General features: G+C 47.4%; 1 protein-coding gene across 16 annotated transcripts in view; it reads left to right on the top strand.

Annotated features, from left to right (window-relative positions):
* LOC117644366 overlaps positions 1–17,404 on the top strand; it is a 30,298-nt gene that overhangs the window by 6,184 nt on the left and 6,710 nt on the right. For 3 of the 16 annotated variants that reach the window (XM_034383747.1, XM_034383745.1, XM_034383746.1), the window contains 18 exons: positions 5,851–6,143; positions 7,303–7,557; positions 8,083–8,262; positions 8,354–8,454; positions 8,538–8,716; positions 9,014–9,349; positions 9,475–9,639; positions 9,969–10,142; positions 11,002–11,097; positions 11,226–11,348; positions 11,438–11,596; positions 11,673–11,895; positions 11,974–12,253; positions 12,344–12,408; positions 12,523–12,605; positions 12,740–13,075; positions 14,184–14,223; positions 14,534–14,676. In XM_034383747.1, coding sequence (XP_034239638.1) covers positions 5,866–6,143; positions 7,303–7,557; positions 8,083–8,262; positions 8,354–8,454; positions 8,538–8,716; positions 9,014–9,349; positions 9,475–9,639; positions 9,969–10,142; positions 11,002–11,097; positions 11,226–11,348; positions 11,438–11,596; positions 11,673–11,895; positions 11,974–12,253; positions 12,344–12,408; positions 12,523–12,605; positions 12,740–13,075; positions 14,184–14,223; positions 14,534–14,676 — 3,216 coding nt within the window. In that variant the 5' untranslated portion in view covers positions 5,851–5,865. The remainder of the gene's footprint in view (positions 1–5,850; positions 6,144–7,302; positions 7,558–8,082; positions 8,263–8,353; positions 8,455–8,537; positions 8,717–9,013; positions 9,350–9,474; positions 9,640–9,968; positions 10,143–11,001; positions 11,098–11,225; positions 11,349–11,437; positions 11,597–11,672; positions 11,896–11,973; positions 12,254–12,343; positions 12,409–12,522; positions 12,606–12,739; positions 13,076–14,183; positions 14,224–14,533; positions 14,677–17,404) is intronic. The other 13 variants (XM_034383751.1, XM_034383750.1, XM_034383748.1 and 10 more) reach the window with 12 other exon arrangements.

The following is a 17,404-nucleotide window of genomic DNA, read 5'->3' as shown; positions in this document are numbered from 1 at the left end:
GACTCGCACTGCTTTGGAGGGACGGCAATGGCCGCTTCGTGTCGACGGTAGACTGATTCCGGGAGTCGTCGCTCTGTCTCTGTCGCACTCGCGGGGCGCGCCCCGTGCCGGTGCGAGAGGGACAGAGCGACGAACAGGTCTGGCCCGCCCTGCTGGCTGCAGTGTAGGTAATCGTCTTTTCGGCACCGTGAGTCCGTGCCGTGTCCCGTGCCCTGTGCCTGTCCGGGGTCATTTAGGTCATTTTGCCTCCCGCTGTGCCGGGGGGGGGGGGGCAGGCAGAGCCCTGTCATGGGGTGCCGCTGCCGCTCCATGGCCGCACAGCCAACGCCGTCGTCACCGTTACCCTGCCCAGCGCGACGCTGTGCCATTCTGGTTCCAGTGTGCCCCCCACCCCCACCCCGCGCGTCCTCCCCACTGTAGGATTCTCGTCCATTAGCGCCGTCACTGTAAAACGGACCGCCGTACACAAGTTCACGTCGAGGACGCTTTGCGAGCACACTGCCCTCTCTTCTTTGATTTCGCACCTCTTTAGGCCTCGCCCCAGCTTTGTATCTTCTTCCTCTTCTTCTTCCTCTTCCCTTTCTTCGTCTTCTTCCTCCTATTCCTCTTCTTCCTCCCCTTCTCCGTGTTTCTTCTGGACCGCGGGAGTAGAACAAACGCCTCGGTCCATTGCTAGTTGGTTCTCTCTCTCTCCCTCTCCCTCTCCCCCCCCCCCCCAATGCGGTGCCCCCCCGAGACGTCCGTCGGCCCAAAGCCCAAAGCACGCGCGGCCTACACTGGCGTGTACCTACACTGGCGGTCAAACGCGTCCACCGTGAAGGAAGGGGCGCTCTCTCGGAGGGAAGACGGCCGATGTCATGTCGTATGACTGAGCATTAACGTTTCATGTTTGTCGGGGTGTGCTCTGAAACAGCCAACCACAGACAACGTAAAAAAAGCCCTGAGGCAACTTTGAAAAAAAAAAATTGTCTGTAATTTGAGGCGCGCTGTTGTTGTTGCCTCGTGTAAATGGCGAACGGTGAAACTTCAGGAAAGCGAACGAACAAGGGGGAGCAAGGCTGCAGCTCGCCTTCCATGTTTTCTTTTTTATTATTCTCCCCGCGAGTCGAACCACACACCTGTGCGCTCCCCGCTCCCCCTCGTGTGCACCCCGCTCGCTAGCGCCCACCCCTGCGCCCCTGGAGGCCGTCTCTCTCTCTCTCTCTCTCTCTCTCTCTCTCTCTCTCTCTCTCTCTCTCTCTCTCTCTCTCTCGCACTCGCGGGGCGCCGCGCGGGGCTGGCCGCGGTGCGAGAGAGACAGAGAGACTGCTGTGATGTGGCCGCTCTTTGTCTCGGCAGTGCGGCCGGCTTTGCGCCACGCTCTGCTAACCACCGTAATATGCGGCGCAAGTGGCACCCCTATACAGGCGGTTGGAGTGGAACCGAATGGAACCCCTAGAAGGGCGGATTGGGGACGGATTAAACCGGGGAGGCGCCAGCAGATCGCGGGAGAAATGACTGAAGATGAGTGTGGTGAATGGAAAGTCGGCGAGGGGGCTCTTCGACCAAGTGCGTACTACACTGTCAGGATGTGGCAAAGTGAGTGAGCTGTCGTCCAGGCGAAGCTGTCAGTGCTCCACGGTGGGAAGGGCTCTCCGCAGTGTAGGCGCGCGGCGCCCCCCCCCCCCCCAGCCGGTGTCCGATTTCGCCTCCATTTGTACCTCGTGAACCCGTCGCCTGCCGGGCTGGGTGCACCAACCTGGCCTGCGCATGTGTTGACACACTGTGCAGCCAGCCTGCAGCGCGCACCGCGCACCGCGTTCGGGGCCTTGGTGGGGGTGGCGCGGAGCCAGCGAGAGCCAGCGAGCCAGCCCGCCGTGGACAATCGATAGTGTGTCTGTCTCTGTCGCTCTCGATGGCTTCCTCGACGGCCACTGACGCCGTCTCTCTCGCACCGCGTGCCCGCATGGCCCTCCTGGCCCTCCACAGTGGGCCGGAAGACCGGTGGTGGCGGCCGAAACTCTAGACGCGTTTTGTGCTCCAGAGTCGCTAAATGGGACTCGAACCGAACGAGTGACCCCACCAATGGACCGCTCTCCGAACGAGGAATCCATTGGTGGGGTCACACGTTCGGTTCGAGTCCCATTTAGCGACTCTGGAGCTCAAAACGCGTCAAGAGTTTTGGCCGCCTCCACCGGTCTTCTGGCCCACTGTGCCCTCCTAGACCTCCTCCCCTCGCATTGCCACTTTGTACCTCACTGCGTCCGAAACTCCCTCATGACTGCCATAAAACTGCCAGGACGGTCAATGTATTCCCTTCCTTTGTAATTTTCCTTAGGTCTGAGTCCATTTTGTTTTCTCACGCAACAAGCTCTCCGGGAATTTCCAAGATTTTTGTTTTGACAGTGGGGGCGCATCGCGGGACAAGTTGAGATTGATGCCGAGGATGAGAAATTGCTCTTTTTCCGCGGGACGTGGCGGACGCGGAGGAGATGGAGGCAGAGAACGAGCCTGATTGTGAAGCAGTTGGGCCGTAACAAGGCGGCCGCCTCAACACCTGCACCCTTCCCAGTGCACTGCAAAAACAAAAAGAAAAACAAAAAAAGATTTTGTATTCCTGTTGCTTTGCGGCCATTTGCCCGGACTGCACACGGCGCGCACTACGTTGTCTGTTGTTGACATTTTGCAGACTGACGACGTCTCTGTCCTTTCGCACTTCGACCTTTTGGCCAAATACCACGCCCCCCGGGGGGAGGGGCAGGGGGGCCCAGGCTCTGGAAGTGAGCCCCCCGAGCTGATGGGGTGCGCTGCTGCGCTAGGACTCAAGCCAAAGGGCCCGGCGCACAGTGGGCCAGAAGACCGGTGGAGGCGGCCAAAACTCCGGACGCGTTTTGAGCTCCAGAGTCGCTAGATGAGACTCGAACCGAACGTGTGACCCCACCAATGGATTGCTCTCCGAACGAGGAATCCATTGGTGGGGTCACACGTTCGGTTCGAGGCCTGCTTAGCGACTCTGGAGCTCAAAACGCGTCTAGAGTTTTGGCCGCCCCCACCGGTCTTCCGGCCCACCGTGCGCCCCGCCCCGGGCAGAGGGCTTTGGGGCTCCGTGACACTCACTGACAAGGTTGCAGCCCTGGCTCATTTGACTCCGGGGGGTTGGCTGCCTTGGCTGCCTCGGTGGTTGTCTCGCTGTGCGGAGAGCGGCCTCGGCCTCTCGACCGAGTTTCCACGACCGCATCCTCTAACAGCTCCAATCTGGAATCGCCGTCCGAATGGCAACTCAGTGTTGCCAAAACTGCCGCACGACGCATCAGTGTCGAAAGAGTTGCCGCCAGCCTCAGCCTGCCTGCTGGGTATGGCCCAGTAGGCAGGCCGCAGGCCGAGGTTGCCAACCTGTTCGACACTGGTGCACGCTGCGGGATCTTTTTCCTTCTCGAAATCCCGATTGGGGAACGTGAGCTGGAAACGCGTTCGGGTGCTGGAGGCGGCTCGCTTTTTGTTGGCTGAGTGATGGCGGGGCGGCCAGGCCCTCGGCCAGGCCGACCACGCCACCGCCGAGGCATTGTCCGCCCCAAGTTGTAACTCGGTTTCACGGCTGCAACCCCCGTCCCACAGTGGGCCAGAAGGCCGGTGGAGGCGGCCAAAACTCTAGACGCGTTTTGAGCTCCAGAGTCGCTAAATGGGACTCGAACCGAACGTGTGACCCCACCAATGGATTGCTCTCCGAACGAGGAATCTATTGGTGGGGTCACACGTTTGGTTCGAGTCCTGCCTAGCAAGTCTGGAGCTCAAAACGCGTCTAGAGTTTCGGCCGCCTCCACCGGTCTTCTGGCCCACTGTGCTCCGTCCCCGACGTCGAGGCCAGCCTAGTCCAGGGTGGGGGACCTGGACGGACGTGCCCGGGGCACTGTAGGGCCCTGGGGGGCGTGGTGGGCACGCCGGGGCCCAGCGCCTTAAGCCCTAACGTCCGCGTTTTCAAAGACCCAAACGCAGGCATTGTTCAGTGTGGTTCCGTTTGGGGTGCGTTCCGGGTCCCCCCTCCCCCTCTGGCTGCGTTGCGTGTGTGGCTAGCAAAGCTTATCTCCGCCCTTTGCCTATATATTTTCGGCCAAGGTAAAGAATGCGCCTTCTTCCCAGCCTAGCTTATTCGTCTCGTTTTTTTCCTTTTCTATTTTTAGCAGTGCCCGATGACGTGGACGTTTGCGCACCCCGAAATTCACCCCCTGCCTTTTCCGACCGTGCACAGTGGGCCAGAAGACCGTCGGGGCGGCCAAAACTCTAGACGCGTTTTGAGCTCCAGAGTCGCTAAATGGGACTCGAACCGAACGTGTGACCCCACCGATGGATTCCTCGTTCGGAGAGCAATCCATTGGTGGGGTCACACGCTCAGTTCGAGTCCCATTTAGCGACTCTGGAGCTCAAAACGCGTTTAGAGTTTCGGCCGCCATGGCGCACCGTGCGGGGGTCGGTGGGGGCGGCGCGGCGCCGAAGCCGACTTGACGTCAAAACGAGGCGGCCTGATGGCGTCGGCGCGGCTAAACTCGGTGTGACTCGCTTGGCGCGCTTGGCGCCCAGCAGTCCCTCTCTTTTGTTTTTGGCTTCATCCCTCGCGCCGCCCTTCTGCTGATCCGCCCTGCGAGCCCCACGCCGAGCCCTACGCCCTCGCCCAGCTGCCCGGCCAGACCGCCGCTTTTAAAAGATTGTGTCGTCCTGGATTTGCCTCTACGGTGGCGGTGCCGGGGGTCGTGCCCGGGGGGGGGGGGGTAGCGTGTTAAGGAGTGCGTCCCCTTCCGTTCCATTGTTGCTGGAGGACGGCCCCAGCTTTCTTTGTGCTCTTGTTTAGCACCGGGTGGCTTTGCCCCGCTCTGCCCGCACCCGTTTTTAATCCGACTCTTTATCGCTCCGTCCCAGGCGGCCAAAACTCCAGACGCGTTTTGAGCTCCAGAGTCGCTAAATGGGTCTCGAACCGAACGTGTGACCCCACCAATGGATTGCTCTCCGAACGAGGAGTCCGTTGGTGGGGTCACACGTTCGCTTCGAGTCCTATTTAGCGACTCTGGAGCTCGAAACGCGTCTGGAGTTTCGGCCGCCTCAACCAGCCTCAACCGGTCTTCTGGCCCACTGTGCGCCCGCCTCCCTCCCCTCGGCCTTCGTCCAGGCCCTCGTCCTTGTCCGCGTGGACGGCCACCATTGCGATTCAAAACGCCGCGCCGCGCCCTGCCTAGCCCCGCCCCGCCCCGCCCGACCGAAAGGCGTGCCGTATTACATTTTAATTAAAGAGACGTCTGTGTTTAGCTTGCCATTTTAACGCCGGGGAGCGACCAGAATTTTTAATTGCCTTGTGCCGTTCCGCCCGTTCGTTGTGTCGGAGGGAGAGAGAGGGGGGTGGGGGTTGTCGGTTTGAGCTACTCGTGTTTTGGAGCAAACATGGTGTGGGGCTTACTTGTTAGGGGCTGTGTTTGGCTTTTCTGTTAGTGCTTCTCCTCCCTTCCTCTTCCCTTTCATTTCGCTCTCTCCCCGCCTTTCCCGCGCCATCTCTTCTCATTTTCGCCCCGCCCCTCCGTTCCCCCTCTGTCAACAAACACGGTTTGATCATCGAGCCCTGATTTGATACCCTCCCCTCCCCTCCCCTCGCCGCCTGATGATAGGCGCGTCGAGACGCAGCCTTGCGTCGAGGCAGCCTACCTTCCAGGCCGTTCCAGGCCGTTCCAGGCCGTTCCAGGCGGCTTACCCAGCGACACACTCACACCATGGAGGCAAGCTGTCCCAAGCCTGTCTCCATGCTGTGATGCCTTGGGGACGCACAGTGGGCCAGAAGACCGGTGGAGTAACCCAGTCCGTCTGTCTGACTCTGTCTCTGTCTGATTGCAGATTTCGCGATGAAAGATGACGAGCGTGGCCGGCCTGCAGTTGGACAGCCTGGCCTCCGCCTCGAGCGAGCGCATCACGGAACTGTTCCCCAAGTGCCGGCCCCGGGACGCGCGCGACGGCCTCAGTCTCAGCCTCAATGTGGGCGGCGGCGCCAGCGGCGCCAGCGGGCAGCCTAGCCGCGCGCAGGGCCTGCAGGGCCTGCAGGGCGCACCCGGAGGCAACGCCCTCGCCCTCGCCAACAATGACCACCACAAGATCCTGATGGACAGCAAGAAGGGACGGGACAGCGACAGGTGCGTTGCTCTGTGTGTGTGTGTGTGTGTGTGTGTGTGTGTGTGTGTGTGTGTGTGTGTGTGTATGTGTGTGTGTGTGTGCCTATTTGCATAGACTGAACGACTCTGCAGAAAAGCAGTAAAAGATTGCTCGTGGAAAAATATCATCAACTTGCTGTCAAAGTACTCGAACCAATAAGACGACAGTTGCCTACTTTTGTCTGTCGTTATGTTAGGTGTGCGCAGAAGTTTTTCTCCTCGAGTCAGTTATAATTGAATTGTCTGATCATGTGTTTAATATGATTGCAGATGAAATGTTGTGATAAAATGTTTCCACTTAGCTGTCTCTCTTGTCTAACTTTGCTTGACTGTAGCATCTCATTTCTTTCAATCATTTCTTTTCTCGCTCCAAAAGAGATCAATCAATCAATCAATCAATCACGCAACCCCTCTCTTTGCATTTTGCGGAGCCCTGCATCAACCAAAAAGTATTCAAGTATTCTGAAGAAAAAATTGAACTGTCGCATTTTTGATCACCTCTGCTTTTCTTTTCTGGTTCTATCTGTTTTTAACTAGTTGCTTATTCTCCCCCTCTTTCCTGTATTTACTTACTTCGTTAAAATAATAGTTGTTCTTTTGCTTGAAAATTATTTTTTTAGTGCCTATATTAGAGTCAGGGATTAGGGGAAAAAGCAAAATCATCTTCTGTACCTCAACCAATTCTCCTGGATTCTCCTCCCTCATTTCCTGCCCTCTTTGTTTCTTCTTCATGTGATTACGGGTATTATTTCTGGAATGCAAAGGGTAGCTGCTGCGGCGTATGTGAACTGCATGAAATACCTCTCCCCTCCTACTCTGCTCTCTCTTTGTCCCTCTCTTTTCTCTCTCTCTCTCTCTCTCTCTCTCTCTCTCTCTCTCTCTCTCTCTCTCTCTCTCTCTCTCTCTCTCTCTCTCTCTCTCTCTCTCTCTCTCTCTCTCTCTCTCTCTCTCTCTCCTCTCTCTCTCTCTCCTCTCTCTCCTCTCTCTCCTCTCTCTCGTCTCTCTCCTCTCTCTCTTCCCTCTCTTTCCTCTCTTCTCAAATTAGTTGATTATTAGAGCTCTCGTCTTGTACTTCTGTGTAATGAATCGAGTTTGTGGAATGGTAGCATCATAGGGACTTGAATTCTCCTGTGGTCAACAGGCTGGATTGCGATGAAGAGGCGGATGACGCAAGTGCCAGTGCTGTAGACACATCGGACGACGAGAGCAATGATAGTGATGGCCCAGCACCTAGTCTACCCTCTCCCGCCCAAGCGCAGTCCCAAGTGCAGTCCCAAGCGCAGGGTCAGAGCCAAGTCCAGTCGCAGAGCCAGGCGCAGTCCCCTCTCGCCCAGGCTGGACAGGCCGGGCATGAGAATCATGGCAAGGGAAGCTCCTACAAACTGCGAGATTCCAGGTGATTCAGATCAATCTTTGTTGGAAACGGAATGTTATTGACATTTGCTTTTTTGAGCCCCACGTTGTTTCAAAGGAGAATGCTATTCAATGTCCCTAAATGGTACGGGAGGGTTTTAAATTATTTATTTAAAAATTTTGTGGTTGAGGTTCTGTGGGAGAGAGCTTGTTCATTTGCAGTTTCACTGATTTTGGACTTCAGAAATTCATAGAATAGAGTCTTTTTCCCAAACATGTGTTAGTAGCCATAGCTATTACAGATGACAAAAAACAGCAATGTAGTCAAATGAGTAGATTTTTTGGGGGAGTGTTTTAGAAAAAGTGCCAATTAATTTAAAACTTCTCTCAGAGAGTGCAACAGAAATGCAAATGCGCTGTTTAGAATAAGTTTTTCAATTTTATCTTTTATAATTTATTTCAGTGAGACGTATCTTTATCACATTTTTAATATCCTCCAGAGTACTAGAGTAGGTTGACAATCGGTCCTAGCTGAATGTTTTTTCAATAGATTGATTTTGCTTTCCAGAATTATTGAAATAGCAGGTGGAAGAGAAGTGTTCTGTCAGAGCCGCAGCAAGCCTGGCCGTAAAGGGCGTCATGTCCGGGAAAGGGAAAGGGAAAGAGAGACTCGCGACCGGGATGAGGCCAACACCAGCAAGACCAACAAGACTGACCCAGAGCGCAGGGTGTGGGAATTGCGATCAAGGTGCGAGCAATTTAAATTTTCTGTCTAACCTGATTTACTTGTGTGCTTGTGTATTTTGTTGTGACTGTTATCGACATTTTTTTGTGTCTAGATGTGGAGAGGCGAAGCGGCAAAGGAACTCCAGAGATCTTACTGATATGTTTTCCTCAGAATCTAGAGGAAGGCACAGAGGGGTACTTTCATCTCGTAAGTGTGAGTGACCCATTTTCCCGTTCTTGTCAAAAGCTTTATATTGGCTTTATCTTGAATTTTGATTTAAAATTCTTGGTTTACAGTAAGCAGCAATGCTGCATATGAACCTGTGCCAACATCTGCCCCATCTCTGAATATGGGAGGTGGAGAGGTCGTTGTCTTTGATGATATTGGTGAGCATTGGCGAGGAAACGGTTCCTCCTCTGCTGCGTCCACTCCTAGTCCACCTGGTCATCATCGGGCACCGTCCCATTACTTTAAGGTAATGTACTGCCCACATTGAACCTCAGCAAAGCTGCTCCTGTCTGTGGGCTTATAGGCAGAATGAGGCATTCCTTTGCTCTCTATCTCTTTTCAGTCTTCACCTTTCTTAAAGTGTACTTGTAGACACACATTCATTTACATGTCGCTTTCTGCAGGAAAGCTCATTTGTTCTCCATGAACTGCTGTCATATCTTGTGTCTATCTTACCTGTAGAGTGAATTCCAACTATTGCGAATACCCATACTCTTGACTGCTTGGCAGTGAGTAGTGTAGATGCTTTGCTTGGTATCTGCAGGTGTCAACATCGGTATCTGATGCTGAAAATGACTCTCTATCGCCTGACCGCGAAGATGAAGCTGATGATACGGATGATATCCCAAATAGCCGAGGTGTGCTCTCGAGCAGTATCTCTGGTAACCATCTTGGTGGAAATCGTTCATCATCTAGTCGAAAAGGCTCTCGAATCATTGGTGGTCTCCCAATTGCTGACTACGAGGGCTCGCCAAGGCGTTATGGACCTCGTCAAGGAGAGTCAAGCGGCTCGCATGGGCCATCTCATCCAACTTTACCTTCTGCTCACAGTCTCCTCAGCTCCCCTTCCCTTCTCACGCCTCGTCCTGGCTTTCCTCAGGTATTATAGCTTGACTGCGCACCCTTGCTTTTCGCTAAAGCAAAGTTTTTCTTCTCTTTCTCTCTTTAGGGAATGGTCTGTATTTTACAGTGGGAGCACTAACTTTCTTTTTCTTGTTCTGACAGAGAGTTTTGCCAGATTGTAATTTATCACCACCTACTAGTACTGCAAGTACAACAAATTCAACTTTTGATTACCTCTATGAGTTTTCGGAAACAAGAAAAGTTCTTGAAGAATTTTTCAAGCCTTCAACAGACATTCCAAATAGTGAAGACAATTCACATTTTCAGGTAAGCTGAGGAAGTGTCACATCTTATCTGTTTATTTGTAATCCCTCACTGCTAAAATCATAACATATTTGTAGTTCCTTTTTTTAAAAAAAAATTGTCATTTTGATAGGTTTTGATGATTTGAAAATGAAGCCCAGTCAATTAATGCATGGTTGTTTTTAAATGTTTAGTCGTGTTATTTGAATTTTGCAATTTGTGTCTCATCCATCTACCCACTCCTATTCCATTCTAGAGAGTTATTAATGTCTTTCATATGATGTCCACGGCCCCATTTTTTTTTTCTTAAAGATATGTCTTACCAGTTGAGTACACCTAAATGTTCTTAACAGGAATTAGAGTACGAACTACGAAGGCAGGCAGGACAGAATGCATCATCATGCAATTCTGGGTCTGGAAGTGCATATGTGGGCTTGAGGTTAGCAAAAGCAGTGCCAGAGCATAGTGGAACTGAATCACCTCATAATGAAGCTCCAAGTACTACCAACGACCTCATTTCTTTACAGGTATAGCTCTTGCGGTAGTAGCTTTGTGCCTGCTGCAAGGTTGTTTGACTTTAGATGGCATCTGATCAAATTCATATCAGTGTAGAAAACTCCAGTTCCCTTTTTCTTATTTTTTACTTGGTTTAGTTGCTTTTACCTGTTTCTTTTATAATTTTGAATTTCTTGAAATTAAACTGTTACCCCCAGTCTCACTATCACATTTAAATGCTTTTAAAATTTTGTAAAAGATTAGGGAAGTAGGAGTGGGCATGTATTATTAGATAATAGCTAAGCTTTATTTTTATTAGAATTTGTGGTTCATTGAATTGTTAGTTTTGTAATGGGTTCTGTTGTAATTGACTCCAATAGCTTCTCATTCATTCATTAAACTATGTTATTGATGTATACCTTGGCTACAACAACAGTTCTCAGAATGGATGGAAATGATATTTCTACTTAAGCAATGCCTTATGTTATGCATCAGGTGCATTGGTTCCCATCATTTTTTCTTTGTTTCAAATTATGTATCTTTTGTCTCAAGCATCAGTAAAGCACTCTAGCGTCACTGCATTTATTTTTTAGTTCAACCTATAATATGTATTTGCATGTATGAATCTGGGAATCAACATGCATTTTTGTGATGGAATTGAATCTCCTCTATCATTTTTATAATATTGCTTGATGCATGTAGAACACTTATTTCACATCACGTTAGCTTTCATGATTTGATTTTTTGTACCGTCAGGTTCTTCTATGCCAATTATTATTAGTTCTGTTTTAATGGCTGATGACTGTTCTTTCACTGAAATTTCACAAGGCATATTAATAGTCAAAAGAAACAGTTGAATTCATTGTTTTATAAATATTCTGTCTCTTTCAGGAACAACCCGAGAACGATCAAGAGAACAACCTTATGGAACTCTCTACGGGCAGTGGGTCAACAGAAGATCTTGGCGACACTGAAGTAGGTCTCCAGGTAGGATTTATATTTCAAGAACCTCCCACATAAATAACAACAGTCGCAAACTTTTCTTTATGTGTCTACTATGTGTGCCTTGGGGACTGCTTTAACTGATCGATGTGGTGTTGGCTTGGCTTGTCTAGGTTGGTCACAGCCGAAACTTCACTCTCTCTCCTGAAACAACTGACTGTGATTCTAACTGCGGTGATCTGGATAGTGAAGTTTCTCTTCTGCTCACTGATGGGGACACTCCAGGGCTTGCTACTGTATGTGTCTAAACACTCTGCGTCTTGTGTCTCAGTGCTTTGGTTGGTGCTGGCATTTCTTTACATGGTGCTTATTGTTATTGTTTCAGGGCTTAACTGGTGCTCTTGGAAGTGGTTTGTCAAGTGGACTAGGGGATATTGGGTCTGGCTTACCTGTTGACGCAATGCGCTTATACTCTAGCATGCCTGTTCTAGAAGATGGTCTGTCATCTGGTCATGCTAGTGATACAGATAACAACAACCCAACTGTGAGAATTTTGGCTTTGATGCTGTGCTTTATTCTTGCTATCAAGACATGCACTTTACCATGTGTTCATCTTTCAGGTCATGTTAATGAAAAGGCAAATCAGTGAAATAGAAAGAGAATTAGTGCAGCGGTCTAGTAGGTCTAAAATTGAAGATCGAAATGATGATTCCGAGCCCATTGACCATTTGACGGGACATGTAACTCCAAGTTTAACTAGTTCAAGTATACCCAATAATGTGTCTGGAAGAGAAAGGGATAGTTCATATCCAGACCCAGAGTTGGAAGCTTTAGATCCTCTAGGTAAGGCAATGGACCATCACCTGGAAGACCTTACCTTATGCTCCACTTCCCTCATTCTTAACTTTAAAATTTATTTAGTTGAGTTTATTTCAGCTCAATGGTGTGCAGCTAGTAGCTCTCAAAGCACACCTCCACCACCTGCTCCAGCCCCTCACCGCAGTCAAACGGGAGGCACACCAGACAATCTACCTCAAAGTTTACAATGCCGGAGCTCCGTCTCATCCCTAAATTCTGGAGAGGGAGTTGAAGAGGTCATCAAGGACATTCGCATGGCCATCCAAAGGGCCAAGACGCTTCCAGTCAAATCAGTTGAAAGTGAACCACCTCAGCAAAAAGCCAGTCCTATATGGGTACCAAGGTTAGCCTCATACCCGAGCTACTTTTTAAAAAATAACAGTTGTTAACTTTTACTCTTAAATTCTTATTACAAAATTTTTTTTTGTTTCAGAAGAAGGAATTGTGATAGTGACCTACGGCGTTCAACTTTAAGCGGGGATGAACATGCTGATGATGGTGAGTACAGTGTACATACAAATATTTTCAATGTCACTGCCCTCACGTTTTATGATGTTATCAATGTGTTATCTTCACCATAACATTTTTTTTCTTTCTCTTTTGGAATTCCAGATGAAGCAGATACTGACCTAGAGACTGATCGGTTATTGGGGCAACTCCGAACTGATGATATTGGCTTTTATGAACCTCAAACGGTAAGTTTTTTCTATTAATAATAATTTTATCATACAATAACTATTTTGTCATTTCTCAAGTGCTCATACCCTCTCTTGCGTCTCGTACAGTTAACTGATTGCAACCTCTTTCCATGGTGCTTTTTCACTTTCAGAAAGGGTGGCGGAAATCTACAAAGTCGCGAACTGTCATGCCCTCTTCTCAGTCCTCATCTTCCCTGTCTAAAAATGGTGGTTGCTCAGCTACTACACCTCTCTTATCTCAGTCAAAGCTGTCCTCCCCTCCGCATCCTTCTCTTTCCGTCGCTGCCTTATTATCACCAACAACTGACCTTTCTTCGCAACCATGTGTTCCGACATCTGCCAATTCCATATCCTCAAATGCCAACTCGAATGACTTGGCTACTTCATCTAATGAACTTACATCCCCAGACAAGACCCCCTCACCCCGAAGTGCAGCCGAAGCAAATGCCTTGGGGAAGAACAAGAAGGTGTGGGAAAAATATAATTTGCATGCAGTAGCACATTTCTCTCTGCAAAACTGTTGGACGGTCAATGCTCGTCTTATGGTGGTTAATGGATGATTTGTTTTAAACAATTTTGATTGGAAAAGCATGCTTTGATAACAAATAGAGAGCATGTGGCATGTTATCATAAAGAGATAATGACTCTGTAGATTCTCCATGTTTGCTAATGCAAGTGTCATATTTTGCACATTTAAACTAATTTCATCTTTCTCTCTCTATTCTTCATAATATACTCTTAAATGCTGCAGCCTGCTTTGTTTTCCTTTAATTTGTGTGGAAGTGTTTAACTTATGTATTTTGTTTTATTTTCTTTAATGAATTTGCTTTTCTGCTCTGCCCATTCTGCCAGCTCCACTGGCGCCTTGGTTCAGTTCTCAAGCCAGAGCGACCCTGTCTCAAACCTTCAGTTTGTCCCTTTGCTCGGCCTAGTGTCTTGAGCAGGCCAATCATGACGAGGTCTTTTGTGAGTCCTCTTTCTCGTCCCATCCAAGGATCGTTATACCGACAAAGACTAAGAAGTTCTGCAACTTATTGTCGATTATGTTCAGAAGTAAGCGGAGGATGTAATAGCTAGTGAACTGAGCTACATTGTACTGAAATTGTGTAGAATGTAAATGAAACTTATAGAAAAGTCCTGAACCTTCAAAACGGTACTTGAAAACACCTCAAAGTCTTGGTAAATTTCCTCATACTTCCTTATTGCCCTGTTCTGTGTCAAGAATGTTGCGTTGATTTATCCCTTTAAATGTGTGTTTTTAGAAAATCTTAGTGGGTTGTGCATGAAGTTGATCTCTCTTTTCATTTCTTTAATGGCTCTCTAGCTTAATTTTTGAGCTTTGACATTGAGTGCAGCACGTATCCAGGTGGCCATCAGCCAATCACTGCACATGTGGTGGCATCGGCATTATAGTCCAGTCCCGTACACCAAACATGTCACCATTCTTTATTTTCATCCTGTTCCTCTTCACCCAGATAGTGGTGTGGCTTCCATGTCTGCCATTCAGATAACTTTTTCTTGTCTTAAATTTACCTTTTATTAATCTGCCTTCTGTATTTTTCTGTTGTTGTTCAGGATAAGGAAGCAGGGAAGAAAAAAGGAAGAAACAAAGAGGGTGAGTATTTTAATTCCATTATTGGTTAAGGTGTAGGAGGTATTGGTATGCTTGAAGAAATACAGTCAGACGTCCCTTCTCAATGATCCTTTCCCTTTCACTAACTTTTGGTTCGACTATGAAATAAAATGCATGGAATGTGGCTTTGGACTAATACAGCTTTTTGTTTTGTCTTATTTTTTGCCTTAATCTTGGTGGTGGAATTTATGATGAGTAAGTAAATAATATTGTTTTGCTATGTCTTTATGCTTGAGCCTTAGCTTCTTGAAGTCTTGAAACAGGTTACTTAAGTGTATTATTCTGTTTTCAGATGGCCGTTGGGATCCTACAGTTTTAATTGAGGGTGTCCTGTTTCGAGCAAGATACCTCGGCTCCACACAGCTTGTATGTGAAGGGCAACCAACAAAAACAACACGCATGATGCAAGCAGAGGAGGCTGTTTCCAGAATTAAGGTAAGGAAGCATTACGTCTCACCTTCTTACAATTGGCCTTGCTAGTATAAGGTGATCTGTGCTCCAATTAGGCTTAAGTGAGCTCCATGCACTAATTTCCTTTCGAAAATATCGAGTTGTGTCCCATTTGAGCATTTCAGTCGTGGCTCGAGTAAGAATTCCCCCAGAGTCAAACCATTAGAAAGTTCCACATTGAAACATTACCAGTTTTTCCGTCTTTATTAGACAGCATTCTTCAGCTATTTCTCCCCTATTATTTTTGTAATTTACCGTTACCTACTTTCTCCTTGACTAAGATCTAACATCAGTGAAAATTTTGTGTTTTGATTTGCATGTTTGCATGCTGGGCTGGTTCACATTGAGGCGCCCGAATTTTCATTGTGAATTACTTTTACTAGCACTCATTGAGCACTTTCTAGGCTAAATGCTTTAGATGTATGTACATTAATACAGTGCCAAAACTGAAGCATGTCTTTCAAAGTTCAAGCTAGTTTTAGAAATGTTTTAAAACCAATCAATCAATTATTCAATCTGTTCATTAAAACCACATTCGGGGACTTGTTTCTCTGCTAAATTGGTGTTGCTTTAACCATCTTTCAATCTTAAACAATCCACTTCTTTTGCCAAATTTCTTTAGATAAGGTTCATTGTGACACTAAAGCATCTTAAACTTTGTGCTGGAATTCAGTCTAGATTTTCTTCGACTACAAAACTTACGATGAATAAAACAGACTAAATTTTTACCTGGAACATCTTTTTGAAACATTTTGCTCCTCTAAAGCTTGAAAGTAAAGTTATAAACCCTGATTTCCTGTACTATCATTATGAAGCATATGAAACATACGTCATCTCTCCTTGTCACTAAACCATCAAGAAAATATTCTTTCACTTCCCATGTCATATAACTGTTTGTCAACATTATCATTGTGTCCAGGCTTGTGACATGTGTTAAGATTTATTGAAAATTAATTTGAAACCGTGTGTCAGTTCCACCGCCACCACTGGGGACATAGGCAACAATGTGTGATGAATGACTTCATTCATGTCCTGAGAAAATTATTGTTAATAGCAGTTGATATGTTTAAAGAAGTTATTTTAGCTATGTGTAGAATATTTCATGCACTTATGTAAAACAGCCTTATCTATGACTCATTGTTCCACTGCATTGTTGAGCAGGGTACACTAGCACGCTGCCTTCTGTCTCTGTCTCACTCCCACTAAGACATGCTGTATGTCCTGCGTTCCTGTCCTCTGTGCCTCCTCAGTGAAAATCGGATCATTGCTATCTCCTTTTAATTTCCACATTATGAAGTATCTTGCAGAACCTTCTTGCTCTTAAATTATTTGGACTGTGTCAATAGTGTATAAGCTTTAATTTTTTTTGCCTCTTTTGGTTTATTGAAACCAGGTCAGGTATGTGTGAATTTTTGTGATTCAAGAGATCCATTTTCACAGTTTCCTCTATTCTTCATGTTTCTTATTTCCATCCCTTGTTTGGCCCCTGTCACTGTATAGCTCCTTGCTAAACAAAAGAGAATTTGAAAACAAAAAAATATCAAATGTTTTTTTGTGCGTAACTTGTTTTTGTTTCCAAATCTCTCTTCACTTTTGCTGTACCATTTGCCAACACCTGCCCACCAACCAACACTGCCAGTGTGGGCCCTTTGCCCTTTGTGCACTCAGTCAAGCTCCTGTTGTGAATACAATTCCTTAGCTGGAGAAGTTGCATTTTTCTGGAGAAGTTTTGTACCCGTATTATTTTTGCATGTTCTTTTAGGATTGGGGCCTTTGTGTTATGGAAATGATCATAAAAACATTGATAGCATATAAAAAGAGGAAGATTAATTTTCCACGCACATTGAATCTGTTGTATTTTTTATTTGACCAACTCAGTTATTATGTGATGAATCAAGGGACAACATATATTGTATAACTTTCTTTTCAATTCATATGTGCCTCTGAAGAACTCAGTATATCATTTCTGCAAGGTTTTCTCTAACATTAAATTGTCATTCAATCTTGGCCTGATCTGAGCATACTTAAAAGTAATACAGGTGCCATGAATTGCCAGGTTTTAATCGATCATCCAGAGTGTAGCTCTCAATTCTGTTTGTAAAATTCTTAGATCTTACATGGCACTGTCACTATAGAATTCTGAATATGGCACTCATCAAAAACACAAACTGTACATCCTTATTTTGTTATTTTTCACAACTTTGTCAATTTTTAAAAAAAATGAATGTACTGAAGAGATGCGTAAACATTCATGCATGTTGAAATCCGAGCACCTACCCTACGCACGCTCATCTGTAAATCTGTAATATTCACTTTCTGAACCCATCAAATCTTGACCAAGTATTCAACTCTTGCTCTCAGATTTATTCTTGCTTATCCATGCTGTGGTGCATTTGTGTTTTAAATAATTGTATCATGTCACGATCATCGGATCTTGCCACACTTTCATGCAGTAGTTTCTGAAATAAGTTATCAAATGAGATCAGAAAAGTATCACAAGCATTGGTATGATGTATCAATTTTGACCCTTGCCCCAGGCTGCCCTCCCTCTCACTGAACATACTGCTTCCTGCCTAAGCCTTGAGAGCCTCCATCTGAACGCAGCGTGTTCCAGCACCCTCCCCTCCGCCCCCTCACCCGCTAGTGTCCCCGCACAAGGGATGGTGACGGTTGGAGTATAATTCCTGGCTGGATGGCGTGCACACTTCCAGGG

This window comes from Thrips palmi, unplaced genomic scaffold (assembly GCF_012932325.1).
Source record: "Thrips palmi isolate BJ-2018 unplaced genomic scaffold, TpBJ-2018v1 HiC_scaffold_18, whole genome shotgun sequence".
Lineage (NCBI taxonomy): Eukaryota > Metazoa > Arthropoda > Insecta > Thysanoptera > Thripidae > Thrips > Thrips palmi.
This window is presented reverse-complemented; position numbering and strand designations above follow the sequence as displayed.